This window comes from Tachysurus fulvidraco, chromosome 1, assembly GCF_022655615.1.
Source record: "Tachysurus fulvidraco isolate hzauxx_2018 chromosome 1, HZAU_PFXX_2.0, whole genome shotgun sequence".
Classification (NCBI taxonomy): Eukaryota; Metazoa; Chordata; class Actinopteri; order Siluriformes; family Bagridae; genus Tachysurus; species Tachysurus fulvidraco.
In genome coordinates this window covers 11,114,796-11,142,523 of record NC_062518.1, presented here as the reverse complement: position 1 = coordinate 11,142,523, position 27,728 = coordinate 11,114,796, and the positions used below count along the sequence as shown (strand labels likewise).

The 27,728-nt window shown below is 38.9% G+C and overlaps 2 protein-coding genes across 2 annotated transcripts; one reads left to right on the top strand and one right to left on the bottom strand.

Moving 5' to 3' along the window:
• Positions 1-1,094: 1,094 nt before the first annotated feature.
• On the top strand, positions 1,095-18,847 carry cdh15 (cadherin 15, type 1, M-cadherin (myotubule)). The gene is made up of 14 exons (XM_027157546.2): positions 1,095-1,324; positions 9,140-9,301; positions 9,942-10,097; positions 10,282-10,426; positions 10,955-11,136; positions 11,785-11,913; positions 12,056-12,241; positions 12,767-13,011; positions 13,321-13,463; positions 13,558-13,791; positions 14,512-14,754; positions 14,898-15,043; positions 16,086-16,274; positions 17,493-18,847. The coding sequence occupies exons 1-14, from the start codon at positions 1,271-1,273 to the stop codon at positions 17,691-17,693; spliced, it is 2,415 nt and encodes an 804-aa protein (XP_027013347.2). The 5' UTR covers positions 1,095-1,270; the 3' UTR covers positions 17,694-18,847.
• A 187-nt stretch (positions 18,848-19,034) lies between these two features.
• On the bottom strand, positions 19,035-27,728 carry spg7 (SPG7 matrix AAA peptidase subunit, paraplegin). The gene is made up of 17 exons (XM_027157547.2): positions 27,480-27,728; positions 26,912-27,014; positions 26,710-26,793; positions 26,381-26,622; positions 25,582-25,721; positions 24,948-25,050; positions 24,293-24,418; positions 23,996-24,158; positions 23,433-23,606; positions 22,976-23,100; positions 22,791-22,893; positions 22,477-22,587; positions 22,274-22,389; positions 21,954-22,110; positions 21,291-21,454; positions 21,126-21,203; positions 19,035-19,676 (listed from the first exon to the last, which is right to left on the bottom strand). Exons 1-17 carry the CDS (start codon positions 27,675-27,677, stop codon positions 19,467-19,469), a joined length of 2,397 nt encoding a protein of 798 aa, XP_027013348.1. The 5' UTR covers positions 27,678-27,728; the 3' UTR covers positions 19,035-19,466.

Genomic DNA, 27,728 nt, shown 5'->3' with positions numbered 1-27,728 from the left:
CCTCTTCCATCTAAGGGTGTTATCTCAGTTGCCTTTTAAAGATAAATACATTTAAAGATAAGTCTAATATTATTTTTTGTATAATATTAAATTGTTTGTATTATGTTTATGTTCTGTAAAGCTGCTTTGAGACACTGTCCGTTGTTAAAAGCGATATACAAATGAAATGGAATTGAATTTAGTGAAACAGGCAAGTCGGAATAAAACAAAGGAATATACATTATAGTTTTAGTTGAGCGTAATCTGACTCTCTTTCTTGCCTCTGGAAGTTGATGTTGTTGATCTATACAATTACCATCCAAAATGCAATACTAATGAAGAACACCTGAATTATATCAGAGCAACACTATCCTTTGTAAATAGTGATAACTACCTAGACTCAACTATGGTGAAATATGACACACGTAACTTTCCGTTCCTGAAACTGAAAAGTAACTTAGATAGTGGGAGAACAAAGGAATCGGATTTGAGGAACTGGATATTATCCTCTTTCAGCCCAAGCAAGAAACAGAGAGATCACTCAACAATGAACAGCATTACACTGAAGCCCAAAACCTTTTACCCAAATATGTGGTTATTATGAATGTCTTTGTGAAGTTGTGACAAATGTTAAGCTGAGACACAGGTGGTGGCTGGTAATGAGGAGGTCAGGGTCGAAAGGTACAATATTCGACTAATAGCCTGCTGAAATTTGACCTTCCACATAGCGCTCTGCATTACAGAGCCATCTGCTCTGGCTCTTCACTGATTTTCCTCCTTTTCTGCTCTCCCTCCAAAAGTTGATAATTAAAACAAATTCTAAAATGAATAAAAATGAGTATCCTTCTGACCGGTGAGTTATTTCTATTCAACTGATGCTAGGTGATGGAAAATCATTAGTAAATCAGCATTTGGGTGAATATTCCTCATTAAAAATGGGTTTGTCTATGCTTTTGAAGAAGTCTGCTCTTACATGAGTAGAGTTCATGCCAAGGCCTAAACTTCCTGGGCTAAAAACTTTGGGGTGTGTCCATGACTGGGGAGCTGAAGGGGGGCTAGGATTACAGCCTCCTCAGGCAAGTCCACCACATGTGCTGTCACTCATATCCCCAACACACAGTCGAGAGAGAGAGAGAGACAGAGAGAGAGAGAGGGACCGAGGGGTTTCAGCAGGGTTTACACATCATCATCCAGAAAACGCACTAAAAACCATATTGCTGTCCAGCACAGTCTTTTCTTGGGGATCGAGGGACACAGAGCAACTACTGAGGTCTAAAGGCCACAAAAAACAATGGGAGTCATGCTGCTGGTGGGAGTGTATGTGCTGTTGGCATCTTTTGGTCAGGTACGAATAAAAATGTTTTCTTCTAGCATATCTATTGTTTAGTGTTAAAGAGGGTTTAGTACTCAGCGCTAACTAGCGTGTTCATGATGCATTATAACATATACTATGTACGTGCTGTCTCGGGTTTGAAATTTGCAAAGCTCTCCTGGAGTTCAGCTTCACTGAAACATCGAATCTTTGTATTTTTTTTTTTATTACCACGTGTATTTGTTACTTTGAAATTTTAGTGAATTCAGTTGCAGTAACTCTATAAGCCAAACAAAAATGCTATTGAAGGTGACTTATTTGAAACAGATATGGTGATGTAGAGTTTAGGAGGTGCTTACAGCCCCAGGCCACAGCTGCTCAACTCATCTATACTTACACATCACGACTCACGTCAGAGTAATGGATTATTAACTTCCTCTGTTTTGAGTTCAGCGACCTGACGTCAACCATTAGCTGCCTAGCAGTCTCAAACTGAGGAGGTGGTTGCTCCAAATATGCAATAATGCTGATTAAAAGGATGATGACAGCTAATCAGTAATAGCAATAGCAGATTTCATGATTCCTATTCTATTCTGACAATATGGTTTATGAACCTTCCAGCTTGTCAACATTGCCATTTGAAGAAAATGAATAAATCAGGGGAAAAAACAAATAATAATCATGTGAAGATAAACATGTGAACATTAATCACAATCAGGTTATTGGCATTGTTTGTGTTTGCAGTGAAACTCAGAAGTAATCAAAGCCTTTATACTGAGAGGCCTCCATCATTTCTTAGATAAACAAGACAGAAGTAAACACTGCATATTGTGATGAATGATTAGGACTTTTAATAGTGAAAAAGCATACAACCCATCAAATGTTTGTCTTTATTAAAAATGTTTGTCTTTATTAAGATCTTTACCTATTTTGTTTTCCTAGTTCGATCCCATTATAGAAATACAATATTATATGCAGTTATTCGTGATCAGTTTGTTAATGACTAATTGTATTGTCACAGTTTGTCTCTATTTACATGGCATGTGTAAATTAGGCATGGATGAGTCTATGTGAAATATGCGTTTGGTCATGTGGTGAAAATACATCAAAGCATTCCAGCATTGGGCATGCCATTATCTGATACCCTGAACTCCAATTCCATATCACTAACCAGTTACAATTTTTCTTTACCTATTGTAATTTTTTCTGCTTTGGTTTAAAAATATTATTATTATATTATTATTACGGCAAGATTGTCCATCCTTCTGCATGCTTTCTTTGATCATGAAGCCTTTGGTTATGGTTATCAGTCAACTATAGCACCTGGGAGTGCTTACATCCCCTCTTCGGGTTCCAGAAGAAAGACTCACAGCATTCCTTGTAGTTTAGCCATGGACACTGCTAACTCACTAAGGACTAAGCTCAGAAGAAATCACCATATCCATTGGCACTTGCAGACTGGACCATCATGCCTGTACAGTGAAGGCTCTTTGAGAGTCTGTGATGACGAATGGCAGCTGTTCCCAGATGCGTTTACTCAATGCCGGTTGTCCTGTGCAGTAATCCCAACTGCGGAAACAGAAAGCCAGCACTTTTGTCCGTGAAATCTCATTCAAATCGGTCTATAACGCAGTCAGTGTTGAGCTCATGCTCATTGGAAACAATCACTCCAGACAGCTGGAGGGTTTCGATTTACGGGCAAATCTATTTCCTCACAGTCCCTTTCCGGGTCTCACAGCGGTTGTTCCAAATACCAATGAACAGTGAATATGTCTCTGTACTGGAGGTATCTCAGAAAGCTGAACATTGACCTAGATAAAAAAATGTTTTTCACTATATATGTTGTTTCTCAGGTAAAGGCAAAGAAATTCAGATGGCATTGATAAATCATTTGACTGTCATTTATTTTATTGTACAAATGTGTAAGCCTTGCTAGTGATATCTTCCCAAAGCACTGAATGCAATTCCAAAGTATGGCAACTGGTTACTGATTCCCACTAAAATATTTTGAACAGGGCACTCCCCATAATGCAAGGATAAAGATCAAGCATGTGCTGTAGTGAAACATGGACGGCCTCTAAAAATAGGACTGCTGCAGTGACAAAAGCACAAATGGTGGATGGGTTTGATAGAGAGAGAGAAATGCTGAGAAGAAAGACAACCTCTTAGAGATAGAAGAACTGACTGGGTTTTAGGTTTCACTGGGATTCACACACAGGCACATAACTCATCAGGACAACTGTTTCTTGTATCTTAAAGGGTCTTCTTAATAATGTGTACAACAGCAATGCCTTATCATGTTTAAATCTCGATAAGATCCAGGAATAAACTGCAGTGTATTTCAGTAAAGATAGTGGACTATAGCTTACATACTGATTGTTTCAAGAAATATTGTTCAGAAACTTTAAAGGTAATAATAACAGTTGCTGTATTGTCGAATTCACGTTAGGGAGGATATACAACTGATAGGACCTCCATGGTCTCTTTTGTATGTACTCATGCTCATACCAGCAACAAATAACAGATACTGCACTGATAAATAAATTCATTTCACCTTAGCGCAAACACAACCACCTAAAAAACACTCTATATGTAGGTCACAGTTCAGCTTCCTGAGATGCCTCCAGAACTGAAACATAGTCAGTATTCATTGGTATCTGACACATCATCTGCCGTAATACTAGAGAAGGACTGTGAGGAAAGAGATTAGCTAGGAAATGTGGGGCTGCTAAAGAAAAATAATCAACAATATAGTGATATGGTGCTGCCTGATACAAAGCAGATTCACGGTTATCACATAACTATTTTATTCCACTCACACCATAGCAATTTACCAAGAATTACATTTCTTTATCAGTTACAGAATGACACATGTGGTGGTACATCTATATAAAAATGTTCCCAGTATTACTTTTGTTTTTATGACTTTCTCTTGAATTTACAATTACAGTGTTTCCCAAACAAAACTGCATAGCTTAACATCCCTTGGCCTTTATTATTACCACGATGACAAATGTAAAGGAAGTGGAAGGGAACAGCTAAATCTCTGACTATTACAAAGCTCTGACACTGGAGACTCCTTTCATAAACGTTAAGTATGTAAATATCTCCTTTCAGAAAGCCTCATTGCAGTGAGGATTCTAAATTTTATTTCTTTGTTAAATAGCAACACAATTAAAATCCATTTATTATTAGACTTCCATTCAAAGTAGATTTACAAAAATATTCAGGATATAAATAGTAAATTTTACATTTATCCCTAATGAGCAAGCCAGAGGTGATGATGGTGAGGAAAAACTCCAAGGGAGGATATGAGGAAAAAACCTTGAGAGGAACCAGACTTAAAAGGGAAGCATCGTCTTGACACTGGAGAGTGGGATTATAAATCATTTCCCTTTAACAACTGTGTACTATATGGTCAAAAAAATTAGGAAATTCATTCTAGTTTTAACAAGAAGTCTTGTACACTGATGGAGACTTGAGAGCAAAACTGTTTTGTGGTGATTGCCATGAAATGAAATAGAATTGGGGCATGAAATCCTTTATTATCGCCACATATACATTACAGCACAGTGGAATTATTTTCTTCACATACCCCAACTAAGGAGGTTGGGGTCGGAGTGCAGGGGCAGCTATGATACAGCACCCCTGGAGCAGGGAGGGCTGAGGGCCTTGCTCAAGGGCCCAACAGTGGCAGCTTGACTGTGCTGGGTCTTGAACCCCGATCCACAACCCAGAGCCCTAACCAGTTGAGCCACCACTGCCACTGCCACTGCCACTGCCATCATGGTTTCAAGTGACATCCACAGCAGTCACACCATGTATCTCAAGGCTGTCCACTGGGGACCTACTCTAGCTGCAGTGAGTGTCCTCCAACTGATTCCAAGTGATTTACATGAAGCGTCCACCATAGAAGTCCCTGTGAATGGGTGACTTACATCAATTCACACCAGAAATGTAGTACATCAGGTCCTTATATTAAATTCCTCCCACCTTGCTGTGGAGCAGCTGATAGTGACTTCTGTGGCTTCTTTGGGATGACTCTTGTAAAGCTAGGGATTAACGGGGCTAAATGCAGGACAAAGTGAATGTGGTAAACACATGATGATGTGTGGTATGTTGTGTGTTTTTCGGTTTACGGAACGCATTGTTTATGAATCCACATCTCAGTTCAATACGTCCATAAAAAACATTTTTATTGTTCTAATAATAACCCATTTCAACTTATCACATAGTTTTCATCAGGCAGCGTTTGATCCCTAGACCTGGAATATAATGTAAAGTGAGGTTACCCATTCCAATGTCAGTATCCGTGTCTGGGATCTAAGCCAGTATGTCTCAAAGCAGACCACAGTGCTGTGTGATAAGCTTTCATTGACTGTATCCCATATCAGAAAGAAGGCGTCTGCGAGACTGGTGGGCTGACACATATTCCCAGTGAGGCTGAGGAAGGATTTATCTTTACTATGGGAGCATCTGTAGGCAGCAAGCCAAAAGTCATGCCAGTCAGAGTACTTTAGACAGTCGAAGGTTTGTTAAAACAAAATGAAAAGTGCAATATAAAGCACTGCTCATTAAGGTTGAATCCATTATATATACAGTGTACATGTCAGACACGGTTACTTAAACCAGAAGATTGGAAATGGATCTTCCTTATCTGTGGTGCATCAGGAAGCACTACTTGTATTTCCCTAGTTGATTTTGCTTGTAAAAGCTTCTAATAAATGGATAAATGTAGTGTAATGTAAATGTATCTGAAGCTCTTTCCCAGTGTTTTTAACAATCTGAAAAAAAAAAAAACAGGGCTGCTTGAAAAAGTCTTTTTTTTTTTTTTACTAACATATCATATAACAACAAATAATTTATAGTGCACACATAATAGTCCTTTAAATATATTCATACATTATATCATACAACAAGTCATTGTTTCTGGATCCCCAAGCAGAGATATCCCAGGGCATTGCAGAAATGCTACCTCACACAAAAACATCACAGCACAGATGATCAAGCAGCCTCGAGATCACTTAGAACAATTGCATCAGTGCAACTCAAGCTGAAGCCTGGAGCTCCATTAAATGGTAAACCAGTGGGAAAAAACCAACAACAACAAATAGTGTGCATCATATTTGTATTTGCATTTGTATTGTTTTTTTTGTCACATTATCTGCTCATTCCAAGTGTGGAATTTAAGCATTATATTTGGTAATTCATAGTCAAGAGCTGGCTGGCTGTGTTACCTTGAAGTTTTAAACTGACCTGAATAATGGGCCTGTATTTCAGTTCCAGTGTTTGGAGCTTAAATAATTTGAGGCTTGGACTTGCTACCTAAGGTACCAAGTTGGACTGGATCAGTTATTAACATAGAATTTGTCATTCAAGCCTGATATAACATTTGTATTAAAGAGTCAACAGAAATATAACAAGAGATTCATTGTAAATGTAAATCCAAGTCAGTAAAAACTTCACTGAATGATGATGATGTAGTACAACAGGGCATCACTGTGTTGAGAATAGTGTACTGACCAGGGTAACCAGGTGAATTTGCACAAGACCCAGATATTTGTGAAACATAATATAAATCAGGAAACACTTAGCTAGCTTTCCATCACTGATTCCAACAGGCTTATTTGAGGGATGGATTATATAGATGATCAGGACAGGAGATGGGAAACTTTGCAACTATCCAGATATTAGGGCATTCCTTCCTGAACGAAATATTTTTGGAAAACCTGGTATCTAATACAGAGTGAAAAAGAGAAATAATATCCTCCCCCTCAGCCTTACCTACAACTGTTCACTGCCGCATGTCATAGGATCACATTACAGGATCAAAGAATCTGAGTCATAAGCTTTACCAGGCAATAAAGTCTTCAGGAAACTGAGCAAGTGTGCCCTGTCACTGGGCCTAAAGGGCATGGTTAATTGAAAAAACTGCAAAGTAATTGAACCCTCTTCTGCTAATGACATCAACATGCCTCCACTGTGGACCACCCAGATAGTCACTAGAGCCAAGCGTTACACTGGATGTAGAAGAGCACAAAGGGCTAAGATTTGTGCTCTAGCTTAGCCTGGGAATGTTTAGCATGACTTCCATTCTGTAGTGGCTTCTCCCAAGCATGCCATTTTCATTCTCCATGATGGTTCCAAATAATAACAGACAATATTATTAATGTATTTATGAGGTTTTCACAGCAATACAGGTTCACAGGTTCGATCCTGCCTTACTGATTGTGTGGAGTATCACATGTACTAGGGTCCCTGCCACTTATGAAAAACATGCTTCTAGGTGAAGTTTCCTCTTAAAATCAGTGGTGTAACAGCCTACGATAGACTTGCATCCCATTCATAGGGTAACGTATGAGTGAAAAGAATACTTTGACATTTTATAGATTGCTGTTAATTTAGCTTTTTTTAATATAAGCTGAAGGATTTTCTATTTTCTCTTTTCTGTGAATTTAAAGTTCGATTCACAAGTTTTAATACCAGGACACAGAATCTGATCACAAGGAGCATTATACAATAACTAAATTTTGTGAAGTAGACCTAGTCAGAAAGCCATTACCCGAGGCTAATTTATTCCCCGTTCACATACTTGCTACTGTTCTCAGTGTTGAGTTTCATCCATGACTCCTACACTCTACTCTCAGGTCTTTGACCTTCAAGTGAAAACAGAGGACAGCAACAACTCCAGAAAATACAATGAATACATCGAAAGCTAAATCTTTATTTGCAAAATGAAAATAGAATACTTTTGTTCATAAAATAATTTCAAATGAATATCAAATGAATAGTTCATTATACAGTATCTACAGTATATATAGACTAGAAGTATTTGTATTTAAGGACATATTTGCAGACTCAAAGAAACATTGATTCTTTTAATAAGGTATATGCTGTAACTTCTCAGCTTTGTCCAACATGAATTGTTTCCAACAAATTACACAGGCACAAAATAAAATCTAACCTTACTTATACCGTTATTATTCAGATTTTTTTATTTTTAACTCAGTCATTACACGGTCCAGACTTTTCCAAGCAGGTGAAGACAGCCTATGCTGTCAGAGAATATGTTTGTGGGCGAGTGTATGGGTTACTGTCAGTGCAGGAGATTCAGAGTTTGACCTGTGAACTCGGATATGTGGAGTGTAGAGTACAGAATAATGTGGGTATCAGTGTGGCAGGGCGTGGGTGGGGAAATCGAGCTCATTCCTCGAGAAGACAGCTGTGCCAAGTGCACCAAGTGTGTTTTGTGTGTGTGTGTGTGTGTGTGTGTGTGTGTGTGTGTGTGTGTGTGTGTGTGTGTGTGTGTGTGTGTGTGTGTGTGTTTGTGTGTTTGTGTGGGAAGTGGCTGTAAGGAAATATATGTGCCTAGATTTAAGTGTCTGTGACCAAGTGGTGTGCATGTGGCGTGTGTGTGTGTGTGTGTGTGTGTGTGTGTGTGTGTGTGTGTGTGTGTGTGTGTGTGTGTGTGTGTGTGTGTGTGTGTGTGTGTGTGTGTGTGTGTGTGTGTGTGTGTCCAAAGAGAGTAACAGAAGGATAGCATAAGAGAGCTTTCACTCATAAGAGTGCAGATGCTGGATTCCACATTAGCTATGCTTCACAATGGGGCTCAGGAAACTGTTTCACCTTTCACTTTCAGCGTTAACGGGAGTTCAGATTTAAATTAGCCAACAGCCTTCATATTTCTGTCACATTATGACAGTCTTACTGTGTTGCAAATTCTCCTAACAGGTGTTATAACAAATGGCAGCACAGATCTTGTAATATTTGTGTCTGTGCATATAAAGTATAAATGATGTTTGCAGACTTTTGTTCAGTCCATAAAAGTGCCATTTAAATACATTGCAGGTTACCAGTAGCTCCCAGTCGAGGAGAGAGAACCTGAACCCAGTTGTGCTGTATCCGTGGAGAACAAAGACTTCAGGTTTGAGCCGAGTAAAGAGAGACTGGATCATACCACCCATCCGTGTTTCTGAAAACAGCAAGCAGGTCCCTGAGTATCTGGTCCAGGTAATTAACAAAGACGTGTAGAAGGAGAGCGAAGCAAAACTAAAGCTGCCACATGCAACAATAAGTCATATGAGACTTCATCATCATATTTCAGTCAGAAATATAATTGTAATATTTCAGTACTCCTGTCAGAAATGTAATGGTAATACTTCAGTACTTTAGTTAGAAATGTAATGGTAATACTTCAGTACTTTAGTTAGAAATGTAATGGTAATACTTCAGGACTTAATCAGAAATGTAATGGTAATACTTCAGGACTTAATCAGAAATGTAATGGTAATACTTCAGGACTTAATCAGAAATGTAATGATAATCAAAATTGCAACACAGTACAGAGATTTCCTAGTAAATCTCTACGTCTAAGACAAGTAGACTACGTCTACTTTATTATCCATTCAAGCAAAGCCCTTCTAAAGCTGTAGCAGATTTAAGTATCTCTGAAAACATTATGTGCTGTCCTGCAGTTTCTATTACCTCTGCCTTTATTATTGAACTACATTGCACTTATTCACTGAATATTTCTTTGTATGTAAATATTCAATGCATCTTTTTCACTTATCAACCTGATGACCTGTTTCTAACGCACATCTGGGAAGCAAGATGCTTACCATGTGTCTTTAACAATTTCCATTCCATTCAGATCAAATCTGACAAGATTTTCACTGGAGAAGTGATCTACAAGCTGGAGGGCCCTGGGGTCGACCAGGAGCCTAAGGACCTCTTCGAAATAGATGATAAAACAGGATGGATTAAGAGCAAGAAGCCTCTGGACAGAGAGACTTATAAGAGCTTCACGGTACACTGAACCCCATAAATAGCACAAACTGTTCTCTTGGGATGTGCAGAAGTAGTTTGTGAACAGCTGTTTCATGTTTCGGGGTTAAGTCCTTTAGAAAAACGTGACACGTGCATTTAACAGTAAAATTAATTTGGTAAATAAACTGTAAAGTTTGACCAATAACATAATTGTGCATCCTCAGCTTAAAGCCTTCGCCCTGTCGCCCAGTGGGGAGCGATTAGAAAACCCCACCACCATCGAGATCTACGTATTGGACCAGAATGACAACAGACCGGCTTTTATCAAAGAGGAGTTTGTTGGCTCTGTGGCAGAATTCTCCATTCCAGGTTAGAAAGAAATTGTGTATAACTACACTAGGGAACAATCAAAATGATAGAGTGACAATCTGACAGGTTTGTGTTTGTTTGATATTGACTTTGAGCAGCTGAGCTGAATAATAGAAAGAAATGAGCAACCTTAAATGTATATATGTATTTTGGGAACAGTAAAGATGCACAAAACAATTCTCAAGCTGCTACCAGCAGGTGTGTGTAATCATGTAGGAGTGCACAAGTAACACATGGAAATTCTGTAATTCAGTATTGCCAATTTATTATTTGTGGTATATTTCTGTAAAAAGCAGTTGCCGTCATACCTTCTTGTAATATAACTTATTCTCAGGTCAGTATGATCTAATCATACCCGGTATAATAGAAATATTAAGAAAGGGGCTTTTCAGGTTCAAAAAATAGAAAATGCGGCGTACATACATTAAAAATAACTGTTCACACAGTTTTTTACAAAACACAAGTTTTAAAAACAATATTTTTCTCTTAAAACATTTTAATCTACATTACAGTATATCCCTTGTTTAGGTACTTCAGTGTTGACTGTATCAGCAACAGATGCTGATGACCCCAACACAGACAACTCAATCCTGAGCTACTCCATAACAGCTCAGGAGAGCTTCCCACCTTTCAGCATCAACAAGACCATGTTTGGCATCAATAACGTAACAGGAGTGATCTACACCAGAGACGTGGGACTGGACCGAGATGTAGGTGTTGTGTAAAAAGCATATTGTTGTAAAGCTGCTACTGAATTTTTTATTTTACTGTAAAATAACCAAAAATGTCTTAAACAGATTGGTCTCAAATGATGTTATGCATTGTAGCAGCCACTTTATGGTACAGTGATAAAAGGATTTATTATAGATATTAGTTTGTTTGGTCTGCTCTGTTGAATTCAGTGGATTTAATCCAAACATCAACAACTCAAAAACAAAGTAGACTTTAATGTTAACCTTAATAAAGACATAATGTTATCTTGATACAGGGAATAAAGGATAAATAACCTTCACGATTAAAAAGCTCCATGACTCAAAAATTTTGTTGTAAATAATGGACTCAAAATTTATATTACTTGATTTTACAGTTAAAGGGGATCCTCTCTGCGAGACAATTGAGATAACTGGATTATACTGTTTCGGGGTGGCAGAAATCTCCTATTTATGATGAGATCAGTTCATTCTTCATATAGTATATTGGCAAAAGTATGTGAAGATATGACCACTGAACATCCCATTTGTTTAACATCCCTATTTACTGTTATAATAACCTTTACTTTTAATGGGAAGACCTTCCACTAGCAGTAGATGTTGTTGTGTGGCTTTAGGGTTTGTCATAATGCTGTGTTTTTGCCCCAGGTGGTGCAGTTGTTCCGGCTGACCCTGCAGGTGGCCGATATGTCTGGGATGGGCCTGACCAGCACAGGACGAGCCATCGTCCACATCACAGACATCAACAACCATGCTCCACAGTTCAACCCTACCACGGTACATGTACTACATATATACATATTCATTCATACTACACACACACTCACAAACACAGTACACATCCACTCTCACATATTGTACACACACATGCTACCTTCTTTTTTAGCACAATAATGTGATTACTCTCCTGTGTTTGCAGTACACAATGTTTGCCATGGAGAATAAAGTCAAAGAGGAAATAGGCAGAGTGAATGCTACAGATAAAGATGAGAAGAATGGTGAGAACTGGAGGATTACTTATTCCATCATTAAAGGAGATTCTTCTGGCAATTTTGCCATCCGGACGGACCGTGTCACTAACCAGGGAATTATTTCTGTAGTGAAGGTGAGTACTTTCATCAATATGACAGTAGTAGTAGAAGTAGTAGTAAGAGTAGTAGAAGGTAGACTGGCTGCTATTTTCTTTTCTGCCATAGATCTGTCAGCTTCAGGATTTCAATTGAGTCTTAAGCAAATTGGAAATGAGTCATTTGATGTTCACGTGTCTCATTTTTAAATAAAATAAAAAAAAATTGTGTGAGTATTTTACCTTATTCAAAAACATCTGGTTATGTCGAGTTGACAAAAACAAGGGACTGCATTAGACTAGACTAGAATAGTTCTTAACTATTGTATTGGCCTTATTCAAGAGCTTTCAAAAGATATTTGATCATTTACGCTTAGATGTATGAAAGAGTTAATGAGGAAATCCATGGACACCATTCAACAGTTCAAATAGGGACTAACAAATGATATCAGAGGCAGGTTTGATCACCAGGGTGTCGGACTGTTACGCTAGGTTCTCTGTTTTTTAATAGGATATCTAACGCTTAGATCTGAAGCATACAATTTCCATCCTCTTCTATTGCAGCCCCTGGACTTCGAGTCACGGGCAGAGTACCAGCTCACTGTGAGAACAGAGAATGAAGTCCCTCTGAGTATTAAAGCTCCATATGAACAGACCAGCACCGCTATCGTCAATATCAGAGTTCTCAACGAGAATGAAGCACCACGTTTTTATTCGAACCCCATAGAGGTGTCTATTCCCGAGTCCGTTGAACCAGGGAGAGTCTTCATTTCCAAAATCGCTTATGATGCTGAGAATTCCAAGCTGAGGTACGAAAGATTTTTTTGTAAATAAATGCCCATTATTATACTTTCATGGTATGATCAAAATGTTATTTTGAAGCTCCCCAGATGAAACTGAATATTTAAGATTATACCACAAATCAAGCTGCTAATAATAGGTACAAGATTACGACTTAGTAAAAACCGAATACTAAAATCTTTAAACTATACCTGGATTTCTATAGTTTAAACCTGAAATAAATAAATTAGAAATGTAATTAATCATTTGCCATCTGTGTTTGCTCTGGTCAAGTACTGCTTCAGTGCCATACATGAGAGATTTCTTTTTTCTTTCAGATTTGAAATTACTCAAGATCCTGAAAAATGGCTCTTGATCAACCATGAAACTGGAGCTATTTCAGCCAGGAAGAACTTCAACCTCCGCTCCCAATATGTTAAGAACAATAAGTACAGGGCAGTAGTAAAGGTCACAGACATGGGTGAGTGCAGAACAAATTTAATATTAAACTTTCATGTTAAGTAAAAAAAAATTAAATAAAAAAATCCAGCACCCATCACTGTTCCTCCATTCAGATGCAGGTGGGACTTCCATTATGGGCCCTCTGGAGATCACTCTGTGGGAGACCAATGACTTTCCCCCTGTGCTTGTCCCTTTGAGTGGCATCCTGTGTAGTAACAGAGAGAGGCACAGACTGGGCCTGCTGATCAGCGCTGTAGATAGTGACCTTGCCCCTCATGCAGATCCCTTTAACTTCGACCTGGCTGATGGAGACATGGCATCCAACTGGACTATCATACAGCTCAATGGTACAAAAAAAAACATCAAAATTCTGCTTTCAATAAATACAAAAGAATATGCTTTTGGGTCTTATCAATCCATCCATCAAACCATCACAGTGCCCATTCATCCAGTCTGAGAATCTATCACTTTTTAGTCTATCTATCCATCCATCCATCCATCCATCCATCCATCCATTTATCCATGCATCCAACCGTTCTACATTTATCCAATTATCCAAACATTTATACCTCTATCGATCCAACCACTCAACCCTTACACCCATCGGTCCATCCATCCATCTATTTATACATACATAAATACATACATATAATTTCTTCCTCAGATCCATGCATCAGTCCATCAAATCTCTATTTTATCAGTGCTTTTAAGTAAAAACAAAATCATTTGTTTCATAGATGCAAAAACCAAATAGCTTTACCAGTAGTTTTATAATTTACAAAACCACTCAGTTAGTCTATCAATCATCCATCCTTCATTCTAGCCAAATCATTACTAATGAATATATGTTATTAAGGACCAGTTAGTATGGTAATTGGATCATGCTAATCACTCTTAATTATTATCTATGTTAAAATGTTGGTGTAAAAGATTTTATTAATTTATAAAGAAACATAAAAAAATGTATGCAAATCTATGCAAATTGGAGCATTAATTTTAGCTCTTTTTTACATTGTACAGTTGTTCTTGGGAAAAAATTTGTCTGCTTTTCTGTCCTATGTATACAGAGACCCATGCGGTACTGCAGCCTGTGATAGATATAGACCAGGGGGAGTTCTCCATTCCCATTAAGGTATCAGACTCTGGTTCACCACCTCTTCACTCCAACGCACTGGTGAATGTGACGGTGTGTCCATGTGACAGCGCTGGACAGTGTATGAGTGTCACAGCTGCAGCCATTTTTGGAGCTAGAGTGGGCATTAGCTTTATTGCCCTTATGATCATCATGGCCAGTGTTGCTTTACTATTTTGTAAGTACTGTATACATAAATATGTTTTTAATTTGACATTGGAGATTAATTCATGAGTGCATTTATCCATTCCAGGATTGTTTATCTAAATAATAGTGTCCGTTATAAAATGTGATATACATACGTGTGCATGTTGTGCTCAGTGTTGCTGATATTTGCTGTGGCGGTGAGGAGCTGCACCAAACGTGGTGTTAAGAAAGGAGGAGGCCTTCTGATTGGCGAATCAGAGGACGATGTGCGTGACAATGTACTCAACTACGATGAGCAGGGCGGAGGAGAGGAGGATGAGGTGAGAGTTAACTCAAACTCCCACAAACACGATTCCTTTACTACAGCAGTGGGCTATGTGAGCTGTGTGAGCATGAAACATGTGACAGCTCACAGTATGTGCAGAGTGAGGTTGAGAGCGGACAGCAGCAGCTGGTGTGTGTGTGTGTGTGTGTGATTCTGTGGGAAACACTGATACACACCATGTATGGGCCAGAGACGTTCTGCATTAGCCTGGGGAATTCATGCAGCTGACACAATCAGTTTTAGTCTCCTAGTAATGCATACAAAGTCGTTTAAAAGGCATTTAGGGAATGTCTACATTTTTAAAATAGTTTTAAAATATTTTACAATGTCACCTTGGTGTTGTATTTTACCTTATTAGGGCCCAAATCTACCATAAAGACAGTATACTCTTGTCATTGTAGAAAAAGACAACTGCTAGTTGTTTATAAGATATTTAATATCTTTTAAACTAGTTGTTTAAAAGATATTAAACCTAATGTATACTTAAAATTACTTCCAGGAACCAGTATTGACTAGTATTTACCAGTACTGGATTGAAAAACAGTGTCGCTAATGTCGCTACTTTTTCTATTTGGTGACTTTTACTTTTAAGCTAAGCTAATTTGTATGTTATTTTTACTTTCTGATTCAAGATGTTTTTCATAGATAGCAAATAAGCTACAGGCTGCTCGCTTAGCATTCAGTAGGTTAGTAACCAATAAAATACAGTTCCTGGCTTAGCAATCAGTAGGCTAGTTAGCCAAATATCTACAGCTACTGGCATAGCATTCAGTAAGGACAAGCATATATACAACTAATGTTTGGAAGCCTTTGCTTCAACTTTAACTAAATTGTTATCATATTGTATTATCTAGCAAAGAACATCCAAGATTAAACAATGTTATTAACCCAGTCTGTACAGCTAACTAACATACTACTGTTTCCTTAAAGCATTAGCATTCATGTTCAATAACAAACAATAGTGACTTCTGTACATTTAAAGACAGTAGTGGTCTAGTCATCTTCCCCTCATAAACACAACCTTTTGTCTCTTTCAGGATGCCTTCAACATTGATCTTCTGAGGACCCCAAATGATATGGTTATACCTCTAGGATCCTTCAATCAACCTGGTCTTCCTAAATGGAAGCAGCCACTCCGGAAGGATGCTCCATATAACCTACCCTCGCCTGCATACCCACGCAAACCGCAGGGAGAGCCTACCGACATTGAGGACTTTATCAGTGATGTACGTGGGAATATGATCATTATTTGAATGGCACCGTTCATACTTGAAACATGGAATAAAGAATGAAGAAGACAACGAAGAAGACAATGAGATAAATGTATAAGATCAAATAGGGACATCATATGAACAGCACTTATAAAAAAATATAAGTAACACAAGAGCTTAATAACACAGAAATTCATAGCATTAGACTTTAAAGTTTTTTAAACCATTAACAGTAAACATTTTTAAACCCAATACATCATTTGAGATGCATGACCTTCAAGCTTTTAGCATGACACAGCTTGACCTTTAGATACAAGGAAGACATGCATCAAGACTGAACTTCCTCTAGCTGTCTTCAGAAGAAGACTAAACACCCACCTCTTCACCACGCACATAAATTAGAAGGAAAAAAATTTCACTTGTAATGTAGTAAGTCAATGTACTCACTCCTCTTTAGCAGGGATTTTGGTTAGATAGTATTCTTATGAGGATGGGTTTTTCACGGACACTATAAATGGAGACAACATATGACTTCTGTCAAGTGTAGAAAAGGAAATATCCAACCACGTATATAGACAAGATGGTGCACTATCTAGCTGTCCGTTTCCGAATGCAGCTTAGTACCAAACATCCCCCAAAGGTACCAATTGATACCAGGGTATCACCAAACTGGCCAGCATTTTAACTGAAAAGAACTTTACTATGAAACATATTTCAGAGCAATCATATGTCTTTTAGAGTGCTGTCTCTTTCAATCACTAGTTTTTCAATCGGTGTGTACAGCTAGCTAGCATACTACTAAGTTTCCTTGAAGCTTTCAGGTTCAATAACAAATAATAGTGAATTTAGATTAATAATAGTTTTAACTTCTGTACATTTAAATAGTGAATTTAGATTCTCCAGCTTACCTAGAGAATGATCAGGAATGAGCTGAATAATTCTTTTACTTGACTTTCATTTGAAAAATTTGCCAATTGCTAATTTCCATCATGTTTGTTGAAAGCGTTTATAATTCTGTTCTGGGGAGCATACAAGAATACCAATTCCCAAAGGTTTGCAGATACAATTAGATGCCTTCTGAATTGGATAATCTTTAATGAGGTACTGAACAAAGAGTACTGCATTTCTGATTAGCAGGCAATGACCTTACTAATTTTCTTTTTATTCTTATAACTGCGATTAGCATGCATGTGAGCTCACAGAACCTTTCTCTTTATCTTGTCCTCTTGGCAGTGTCTGGATGTCGCAGACAACGACCCCAACGTGCCTCCGTTTGACACAGCTCTGATCTATGACTACGAAGGAACCGGTTCTCTGGCAGGCAGCCTGAGCTCCCTAGCTTCCTCCACCTCAGACGAGGACCAGGACTACGACTACCTTAACGATTGGGGACCACGCTTCAAGAAACTGGCTAACATGTACGACCCCCGCTAGTTATCCCACAGCTACAATCAGAGCTCACGTGACTGGTTCAACATTCCCCATCAGTATACATTTGGGGTCGGTGACATAGGCACTGCTGATGAGGATGGATGTGTGTGTATGGATCATTAATCGAGAATCTACAGAAGCTTTTCAAATTAGTCTCTGGTGTGTTCTTTAGAAAGGTCAACGCTGTCATGTGGGAGACGATTCGAGCTGTATTTTTGCTCCCGTAGTGCCGTTATGGATCAGTGAGTTATTTCAGCAGACTGACATGACAGCTCATCTTCCACCAAAACAAAGGCAAACAGTGATCATTGCATACTAATGAGACAGAAGTGACAGGCCCAGTTCTTAGTAAGCTTTAGCACTCTGATACAATTTTTATTTCCATTCTTGGGTACATCGTATATATGCAATATAGACGTTTTCCTGCTGTAACACACTCAGTTCACCAAATAAAACCCTAAGTTAAATCGAGTGTGTTAAAAGATGTGTCTGGTTAAAAATGATACAATAGTCACCTCAGAGCAAATATAAAGGCTCAGCTAAGACAACATGGTTTCTGACGTTTCTTTCATTAGTTTATGACGTAATGACTGGGTTTGACACAAAGCTTTCAGACGCTTCTTACCTTTATAACAAGTGTAAATTCTGTACGTTTCACTTTGAACCACATCTTAACACATTCAGAATCAGGTTTATTGGCCAAGTGTGTTGACACACACAAGGAATTTGGTTCCAGCTGTTTGTGACTCTTAAACTTCGTTCATTCATCTTCAGTAACTGCTTGATCATGGTCATGAGACAGAAGCACGGAAATGGGAAGAACATGTGAAGCACCACGCAGCTCAGGATTCAGCAGCCTCTGGACCTTCTGAAACATCTTGCTGTCCTGGCTTAACAAAGCCAACAACAACAAGGTCCGATTCGATAACAACTGAAACAGTGTGAACATGAAAAATGCAATGTTTTTTCCTGCGAGATTAAAGCAGCCTTGTTTCAAAAAATGGCACTAAAAATTATTTTCTGACAAAAGGAACATTGTAAGTTGTAACATTATAATGCATTATTCAAGGATTTTGTGATTATTTTTAATATGATTGTATATAGATTTGCAGTTTTTACCACCATTCATAGGACAGTATAACATTTTACTCACAAAACACAGCTATAATTCCTTTTTTAAATTCTTTTGTTGGTTTGTTATTGACTCTTCTTATTGAAAAAGAAATGTTTCTGTTTTAAATATTTATTTCTTACAAAACAGCAAATTGTCTTGTCCATGACCTATTTTGTAAAAAATACCTCTTTCAGTTCAGAATAAAAGAACAGATTTTCAGTACTGTCAGATTTCTTGAACATAAAAATAACATCTATATTATAACACTCATGTACAGTTAGGAAAATGTACAGTTTGGTGTTCAGATTAAATCGTCTGCGATGATAATGATTTCTAAATCAGCAGGGCTCATAAAGGGACTTCATGACATACACCATGTCAAAATAAATAAACAGTGCATAGAGCGCTTTAATTATTTAAGTAATGTCCATTTGCACCTAAGCAGTTTACACAACTGCAACTGTGTTTAAAAAAACACTGCAGGTAAAATCACATCCCATTTCCTGTCCTAATGAAACCAGTTTTTCTCCTACAAGTGCCATCTTTAAACACGGATCATCAGAAAAACATCCTTCTTTTCTTTCCTGCTAAGCACATTACCCACAATTCCCAGGATGAGATTCACACCATTTTATTCCGTTTTTCGCCACATCCTCTGAGGATCATGCTGGTCCCTCCTCTTCCTCGTCATCCTTCCTCTGGGCTCGGGGGGGTACTGGAGGCTCTTCCTCAACAATGTCCTGCTTATCCTTCTCAGCTTCAATCCAGCTCTGAGGGGCGATCATCTTCTTAGGTCCATGTGGAGAAGGACCGAGCAGAGCCTCGATGTCATCGTAGTTCACCACCTCTCGCTCAAGAAGCGCGTTTGCCAACTGAAACAAAAGCATTGTTCGTTTGTCTCTTATGAGCTACTCCAGAAGGTGAAACGCTACTCAACTACTGTATAGTCTGTAAACACTACAGAAGATATTTGCTGTAATATTTAACAGTGCAGACTTCTAGCTCTCGTCACTCTTTGTCTGTCGCATTTGCTACAGCTCAAATCAAAAGGAAGCAAGTGCATACAGGAACTAAAGTTACAAGTGTATGCGATATGTCTGAAAAATTTACTAGACGTAAATATTTATATTCTTCAGATCACTACAGAGCTATCAGGCCATCCTTAAAAATATTTTGGTTTGCAGTAACAGTTATAAAAAAAAAAAAGGGTTTCAATGTAAAAAAAAGTACAATTTTGGTGATGGTGATTACGTAGGTATGACTTTAAACAAATCAGCATATCGTGACGTCACTGACTGGGTCTTCAAACCATGCCTTCGGGCGCATCATTGCAAACCTTATTTTGATGCCGGACACAGTTTTTCCAGAACTTCGTGCTGAGTTAAAGCTGTTTCGAGATGTTTTAATGAATTTTTTAGATGTATTATGGTGCACGAACCCGTTAATATTATTTTATTACTTTTGTATTAGTTGCTTGAAGAGTAAAAAAAAAAAAAAAGGTCGGTCTTAACCCAAATTTACAACCGGCAAGTTGGTTGGACTTAAAGCAAAAATAAATAAATAAATAAAAAATTGAGTCGGTCATAAATTGACAGGGTCGGTCGGGTTACAGCAAACAAGAATATTTTTAAGGATGGCCTCAGGTGAAATTTTTATTTTTATTTTGTCAATGTAGGATTAGGATACAAACCATCTGTCATTTATTTAGATACCAATGATAGATTCAAGAAAAATTCATTAGCAATTTAATAAATAAAAGCTACAAAACAGCCAGTTTCTCTCAGATCAGAGCTATGTAGACTTGTCAGATCACACAACGACTGGTGGTATGCTGGTGCTAGAACAGCAAGTGTGAATGACACTGCAGAATAACCACAATGCTTTGTTTGTATGCATGAGTCATGAGTGTTGTGTGCTGTGCATGCGTATTTTGTACATAGTTCTAGTGGTTTGTTGCTCACGGAAATCTGCAAACCTCCTAGGGTGCTTTAAAACAGCTATGTTGCCCTGCACAGCTTGGCATCACTAACTACTAGAGTACAGTTCTCGCTGAGGAAGAAAATAATGTACAGGAAAAAAAAAAAGGTTTCTGTGGTTGGGGTAAAAGGGGAGCTGATGTAAGCACATGGATCGTTTCATTTGTATATTTAGAGACCTGATTTGACCTCTACCAAATCACCCAAAAGAAAAAAAGAAATCCGACGAAGCAAAAACATTTTTATGGTGTAGGAAAAGACAGAGCACTTTACATAGGATTCATACAGGGACGTGGGAGCTAAAGAAAGAGGCGGATACTGGCTGTATGTCTGAATTTGACTCACCAGTACAAGTTTATCCTTGTTGTCCAGGAGCAGTTTCTCAGTGTGTCTGTATGCACGTGCAATCAGCATCTTGGCTTCCTGAATAACGACACATCCACAATTCATCATTCATCAGTTTACTGACATAAATTAAACTATAGTCTAGTTTCGTGTGTGTTCACTCACATGATCCATCTGGTGCTGAAGTGCCTGGCTGAATGGCCTGCGTCCGATACCAACCTGCTCCTCGGTGTCTGGGAAAGACACCTGTCCCACGCTGGGCGCCATGCCATACTGTTTCACCATGGCGTAGGCAACACGCGTCACCTTCCGCAGATCATCCTGAGCGCCTGCGTACAAGGAGCTAAATTTTAATAAAATGAGCTTAATGCGTTGTTTCCCAGTTGTAATTTCCTGTGCTGTGTAGATTTTAGAGCTCCAACATTATGATGTAACATTTAGTACAATACAGTCAAATGCATTCAAGTCTCCATCACTGGACATTGACTGTGTTTCTTTTGGGTTCCTGGTTGGTCTGGTTTCTTCCTCATATCACCTTGTAAGACCACCAACACCACTGATTTGATTGGTACGGAGCGATTTATACATTTAAAATGTATACAATTCTGTGAAGCTTTTTTGTTATGATGACCTTTGTTGAGAGCACTATAGAAATAAAACTGTTTGAATTATTATCAAATAGAATAGAATAGAGTTTTAAACAATAGGAAGCCACACCTCCCTTTCTGAGACATAAGTGCTTTGAGCTTAACCCTGGGTTATCATCGTTCTAAACCCTGCTTTTCACCTCGGGTAAAAAAGAAAAGTTCCACTGTGGATGAATCCTACCTGTGGTGACTTTGTTGAATGTAATGGCTTCAGAAGCTCTTCCACCCAGAGCCATACACATTCTCTCAAATAGCTGCTCTTTGGTAAACAGATACTGGTCCTTCGGCAGGATCTGCGTGAACCCTAGAGCCGCGTTGGTCCTGGGAGCTATCGACACCTGCCAGGGGTAAGAAACCCCACACAGAGACCACAAATATCACCATAATCACTGAACACAGCATGCCAAGTAAGCCACATACAAAGCAGAAAGCACAGAATCACACAACATAATTATGCACTGTGTTATTAACTAAAACTAAAAGTTTTACTGTATTCTGTACCTTCATGACAGCTTCTGTGTGCTCCAGAAGCCAGCCAACAAGAGCGTGGCCCGACTCGTGGAAAGCCACCACCCTCTGCTCCTCTTTGGACAAGATCTTGCTTTTCTTCACACTGCCTGAGCATTCCACAAATCACATGTAAAATCAAGACTAGATAGCAAACAGGCTCATAAAGATAACGGAGTCAGATGACGCTGTACTACCTGCAATAACTCTCTCCACTGCATATTCAAAATTAAAGGTGTCAATGGACTTGAACCCTTCACGCGCTGCATGAAGAGCTGCTTCATTGCAAATGTTTGCAATGTCAGCACCTGGAACAGGAAAGATACACACACAAAAGACGCCAGATTGCTGTTAGGTTTCTAGACCGGTTCTTAACTGGGCGATTGTTCTAGGTGAGGAAAATCGTGCCTGAATGACATATAGACAATCTGCGTTTTTGTCTTATCAAGAGGCTTCATCCCCAGAAAATCTGGATGACAATAATTACAGTTACTATAATGAGGAAACCCACCACTGAAGCCAGGTGTGAGCTCAGCCAGACGCAAGGAGTAGAAATCTGCAGGATGGGAAAGCTTCAGGATCTTCAAGTGCTGCTCAAAGATCTCCTTTCGCTCCTACAATCATCAGAACCATCAGGGATTACTCTTTTCTACAATCAAGTCACATAAACACACATTACTGTCTCGCATGCAGTACCTGAAGAGTGGGGAGGTCGATAAATATGTGTCTGTCTAGCCGACCTGGCCTCATCAGTGCATTGTCCAAAATGTCTGCTCGGTTGGTGGATGCCAAGACAATGACATGATCGGTGGTATCCATTCCTATAAGGATGATAGAAACAGGGTTAAAACTAGGGACCGATCCTCTGTGGATTTGAATTCAACCTTCTGATCAACGTCTTAAACACTGAGCTCAGAAGTTTTGGAGAATCGAGCATTATTTGAGTTGGTCAAGTGTAGTGTATGTTTCAGCTTGATAAACTAATGGTCATATCAGTAAAACGCTATTTAACCAATTCTATGTCTGTCTCCTTAAGTAGGACCTCATAAAATGATCGTTCCACATAAAACATCAGCAGGAGCCAATGAAAAATCTCAAAATTCAGTAGCAATCTGTAATTAATCATTTCAATCATTCAGCTTCTCCTTCATACCATCCATTTCAACCAGCAGCTGGTTCAGGGTCTGTTCCTCCTCTGTGTTGCTGAAGCCGGACATGTTAGTGGACCGTTTTTTGCCCACAGCATCGATCTCATCAATGTAGACGATGCAGGGTGCCCGTGTTCTTGCCTCTTTAAACAAACTCCTCACCCTTGCAGCACCAAGACCTAAAATAGATTAAATCGATCAGCTTCACAGACGTGACCAAAAACCCTTCCATCATGGTATTATTATGTGCTGGGTGAAGAAAAATGAAGAAATGTTCTAGAGCGACTACAGAGCAGAAATTGAACAGTACGGTGTTGTTTTCATTTACAGTATTCTGGAAGACGCCCTTATCCAGAGCAATTTACCAACACATTTTATACTACTGAGCAATTTTGGGTTAATGGCCTCTCTCAATGGCCCAGCAGTGGTGGGATTTAAGCTCACAATCATCTGCTCGGTAGTCCAAGGTCCTAAACAACGAACTGCTCACTGTTTAGTAAATAAGCTTCATCAGCATTCTGCCCAATAAACTCCACCACACACTTTTTAAAATTTGCTGAAATCTTACCTCCGATCACCTCCACAAACTCAGAGCCTGCCATGGCGAGGAAGGGCACCTGGGCTTCAGTAGCTACTGCTTTAGCCAGCAGGGTTTTGCCACAGCCAGGTGGCCCAAGCAGCAGTGAACCCTTAGGTACCTTTGCTCCCAGGTTTAAGTACCTGTCTGGATTCTGCAAATACAAACACTTAGTTATTTTCAGTTCTCAAGCTCCTTTTGGCATTGAAATCGCTCTTTGATACAATTGAGATAAGTACTGATACAATACTAGGAAGACAAAAAAAAAACAACTCAGTATGTTAATACCTTCAGATAGTCCACAAACTCCTTCACCTCCATCTTAGCCTCGTGCATCCCGGCGACATCTTTGAAGCTCACACCTTTCCCAGACTTTCCATCAACGATGGTGAACTTTGCCATTTTTAACTGATTCTACAGACATTCAGTAAGAAAACACACAAAGAGAAACTTACTCCATATACATGAACCAAGATATGTTTTTTTTTTGGCCTGGTTGGTTGGTTTAGTTTTTAGATGCAAATAGAATGAATGAACTAACTCTAAAAATAACCAGATTTTGAATCTATACGTCACTACATATTATTAAGTTATCCCAGATTAATTTGCTCACAAGGTTTCTGACAATGTATGATGAACAGTTAACTAGATGTAAGGACAAAAAAAAAAATAATCTATATATAAAAAAAAAAAATTATAGAAGATAAAATATACATAAATATAAATATACAGTACCGATTTCATTTGCATATTTCTGTAATACAGATGTTTATTTTCTGAAACGTACATGCAAACTGTAGTATAATTGCTTCTTTATTAATCAGAATAATCATTTAGATTAAAACTAAGCTAAACCACACAGAACTTAGCTTATTGAATATATTCAGAGGATGTTAGGACAAACTGTTACCATAAAAGGAGTGTATATGAAGTCAAAACTTACAAAAGCACTGAATCCACCCTCTCTTACACCCATCCCTGCCAGACGGAAGATGTACCACAGGATTCCAACACCGACAGCCGCCATGCCGAGAGCATAGAGGGCGCTGCAGCAGTGAAGAGCAAACACAGACTGCTGGCATTAGGATGACAATTCAGATTAGTGCAGAACAGCATTTAAAAAAGAATTCTGACTCAGACGTCATTGTGAATCCTTGATCTAGAAGCCTCCCATTTCACGTTTAAAAGCTACAGTATATCCAAGTTACAGATTAGACTTAGAACACAAGATCAAGGAAGCTGCAGTTGCATTATTGGGATGCAGCCCGATGAAAGTGTGCTAAAATTAAGAAAGTAATAATAAGAAAAAATAAAATCTCAGGGGGGGAAAAAAAGTTTAATGGCAGATTCATCTACATGTTGATTCAGCTAACACAAGTGTATAGAACCTTCCTCTATTTCCTCTTTGATGAAACACTACATCTGTGTGATGATCATCAGCGGTCACAAACTTTTGGCCATGAAGTGCATTATTCAGAGCACTAAAAAGAATTCTGCTCTTTCACCTTAAATTGAAAAGAATAAAATCCCTGCCAGCATTACTACAGTTATCCAGGCTTACTTCCCAAACTACTCACTTCCCAAAGAAGCCTGTGCGCTTGTAGGACACCGGTATTCTGTCCTTAGGGTCGATATTGAGCTGCTCTTCTGCAGCATGCAGCTTCTCTTCAAACTTGTCGATGTTGGCCACCTGCATGCGGTATGTCAGGGCGAGCCTCTGGAAAACACAAGTGTTCTTTAGTGCAACGTCAGAACAAGTCAAGAATAAAACACAACACGGAGTGCTGTTACAGGGTGCTGTGATGTGGCTCAACACAAGTTATTATATCCTAGAATATATCCTGAAGGGTTTTATTCCTAACATACCACAGCGATTTACCAGCCATTTATTAACGATTAAGCTTTTTTAGTTTTAAAAGTTTATCGTTTTATTATAACGCCATGAATCGTAGTGAGAAAAGAACAGGAAGTCCTTGTTCTGAAGGCTTACAGGCCGTTACAAATCTCTGACACTGGTGAATCCTTCCACAAAAGTTATATAAACATGTCCTTAGAGAAGAAGTCAACAAATGTATACTGTAATTACACTGGAATGAAGATCTGAACAGCTGAATCTGTCACCATCTTCAAAAAGCGGTTGAAGACCCACCTCTTCTATGAACACTTAACTAACCCTTAACTTGTTAACCCACACACAGACCTAGCTTTTACGTCTCTACTTTGTGCACCTTTCTCCTTTTTATAGCAGAGCGATAAAATACGAATAGATTTAGCTTTAAGAACTCAGTTGGTGTGTTGAACTGCGCTTCAAATCACCACACAGACACATCAATCAAGCTTTATTGAAAATCGATCAACACGGACATGAATACTCACAGGCCTGCCAAAAATCACAGCCCCAGGGTGGAGGTCGATCTCCACGATCTCGCTCTCTGGCACCACCTGCACCCGTGCCACCTCACCTTTGGCCAACATCTCATTAACAAAGTCGTTCCAGGAGATGTTTCCTCCGTTGGAGGTAAACAAGTTCAGTAGGCTCATGCAAGCAGCAATGATGAAGAGAATGCGCAGGCGCTCCTTGTACATCTGGTTCTCCTGCTCACGCCTCTTCTTTTCCTCTGAAAAACACAGCAACTCAGGTAAAAATTACACAACCTTAAGAAGAATCTAATGAAAGAGAATGAAAGAAAATCCATCCAGGATACCTTCGTCTTCTTTGGGTGATTTCTTGTTTGATCCATCTTTCTTCTGTTGTCTGTCAGATGATGTGTTGAAATAATTGACAGCATCTGATTGGAGGAAGAGAGAATCATGAGGATAGGACATTGGGCTCAAGTGGTGAAGACTCTGGGTTGTTGATTAGAGGATTGGGGTTCAAGCCCCAGCAGATTTCAGATTATTACTTACCAAGACTCCTCCACAATCCCACTGGATCAGTCAGCAAGCGGTTTCTGTAGATCACTTTGCTCAGCCCTAGAAATGTTGGACTGAGGGGTCTGTTCAGTATTTGCTATAAACAAACAAACAAATAAATAAATAAATAGTTATCCACTTAATATATAAAAAGCCCTGCTGCTGATAATAAATAAATGTAAAACTAAAATGTGTGCCTACAACATAGTAATACAGGCCCTGAATACAGCTTATAGAAACTCGTGCCTACGACTTACTAAGTCCTGGTCATGACGTCATGATCTCGTGTCGTCGTGCCTACGACTTACTAATTCGTGGTCATTACGTCATGATCTCGTGCTTACGACTTACTAAGTCGTGGTCATGACGTCATGATCTCGTGCCTACGACTTACTAAGTCGTGGTCATGACGTCATGATCTCGTGCATACGATTTACATGTTTTTATTAAGTCACGTGACCAGGGCGCGCTGCAATTACATAAACAACAAGATGGCGATTCGGGTTCATTACGATAATCACATTAAGACTTATTGAGTGTTATTCAGGTTTATGTTACTGACCTGAATGAGATGTGACTTCACACCCCGACTGGGCTGCACAAAAAAACGCCATCCAGCACAATTTCTGCATATCGGGATCTTAACTACATTTGTACTGAAAAGTGTTTGATCCCTGCGACAGTGTAAAGCAACGCTATGAGATGACACAAAGGTAACGTGTTTACTGTAGCGCCTTCCATGTTGAAGCAACGCCGCCATGTTCTCAGCTGAGGGGCCGAATCCCAAATCGCTGTCTTCTGGAATCGAAGT

Bases quoted from the DNA above. Each gene is read 5' to 3' on its own strand.
- cdh15 (XM_027157546.2), top strand. From the start codon at position 1,271: ATGGGAGTCATGCTGCTGGTGGGAGTGTATGTGCTGTTGGCATCTTTT. The intron at 9,302-9,941 runs GTAATTAACAAA...CATTCCATTCAG, and splicing joins TCCCTGAGTATCTGGTCCAG to ATCAAATCTGACAAGATTTT. The intron at 16,275-17,492 runs GTACGTGGGAAT...TCCTCTTGGCAG, and splicing joins TTGAGGACTTTATCAGTGAT to TGTCTGGATGTCGCAGACAA.
- spg7 (XM_027157547.2), bottom strand. From the start codon at position 27,677: ATGGCGGCGTTGCTTCAACATGGAAGGCGCTACAGTAAACACGTTACC. The intron at 22,588-22,790 runs GTGGGTTTCCTC...TTCCTGTTCCAG, and splicing joins GCTCACACCTGGCTTCAGTG to GTGCTGACATTGCAAACATT. The intron at 21,204-21,290 runs GTGAGTGAACAC...GTCGTTATTCAG, and splicing joins TTCAGCACCAGATGGATCAT to GAAGCCAAGATGCTGATTGC.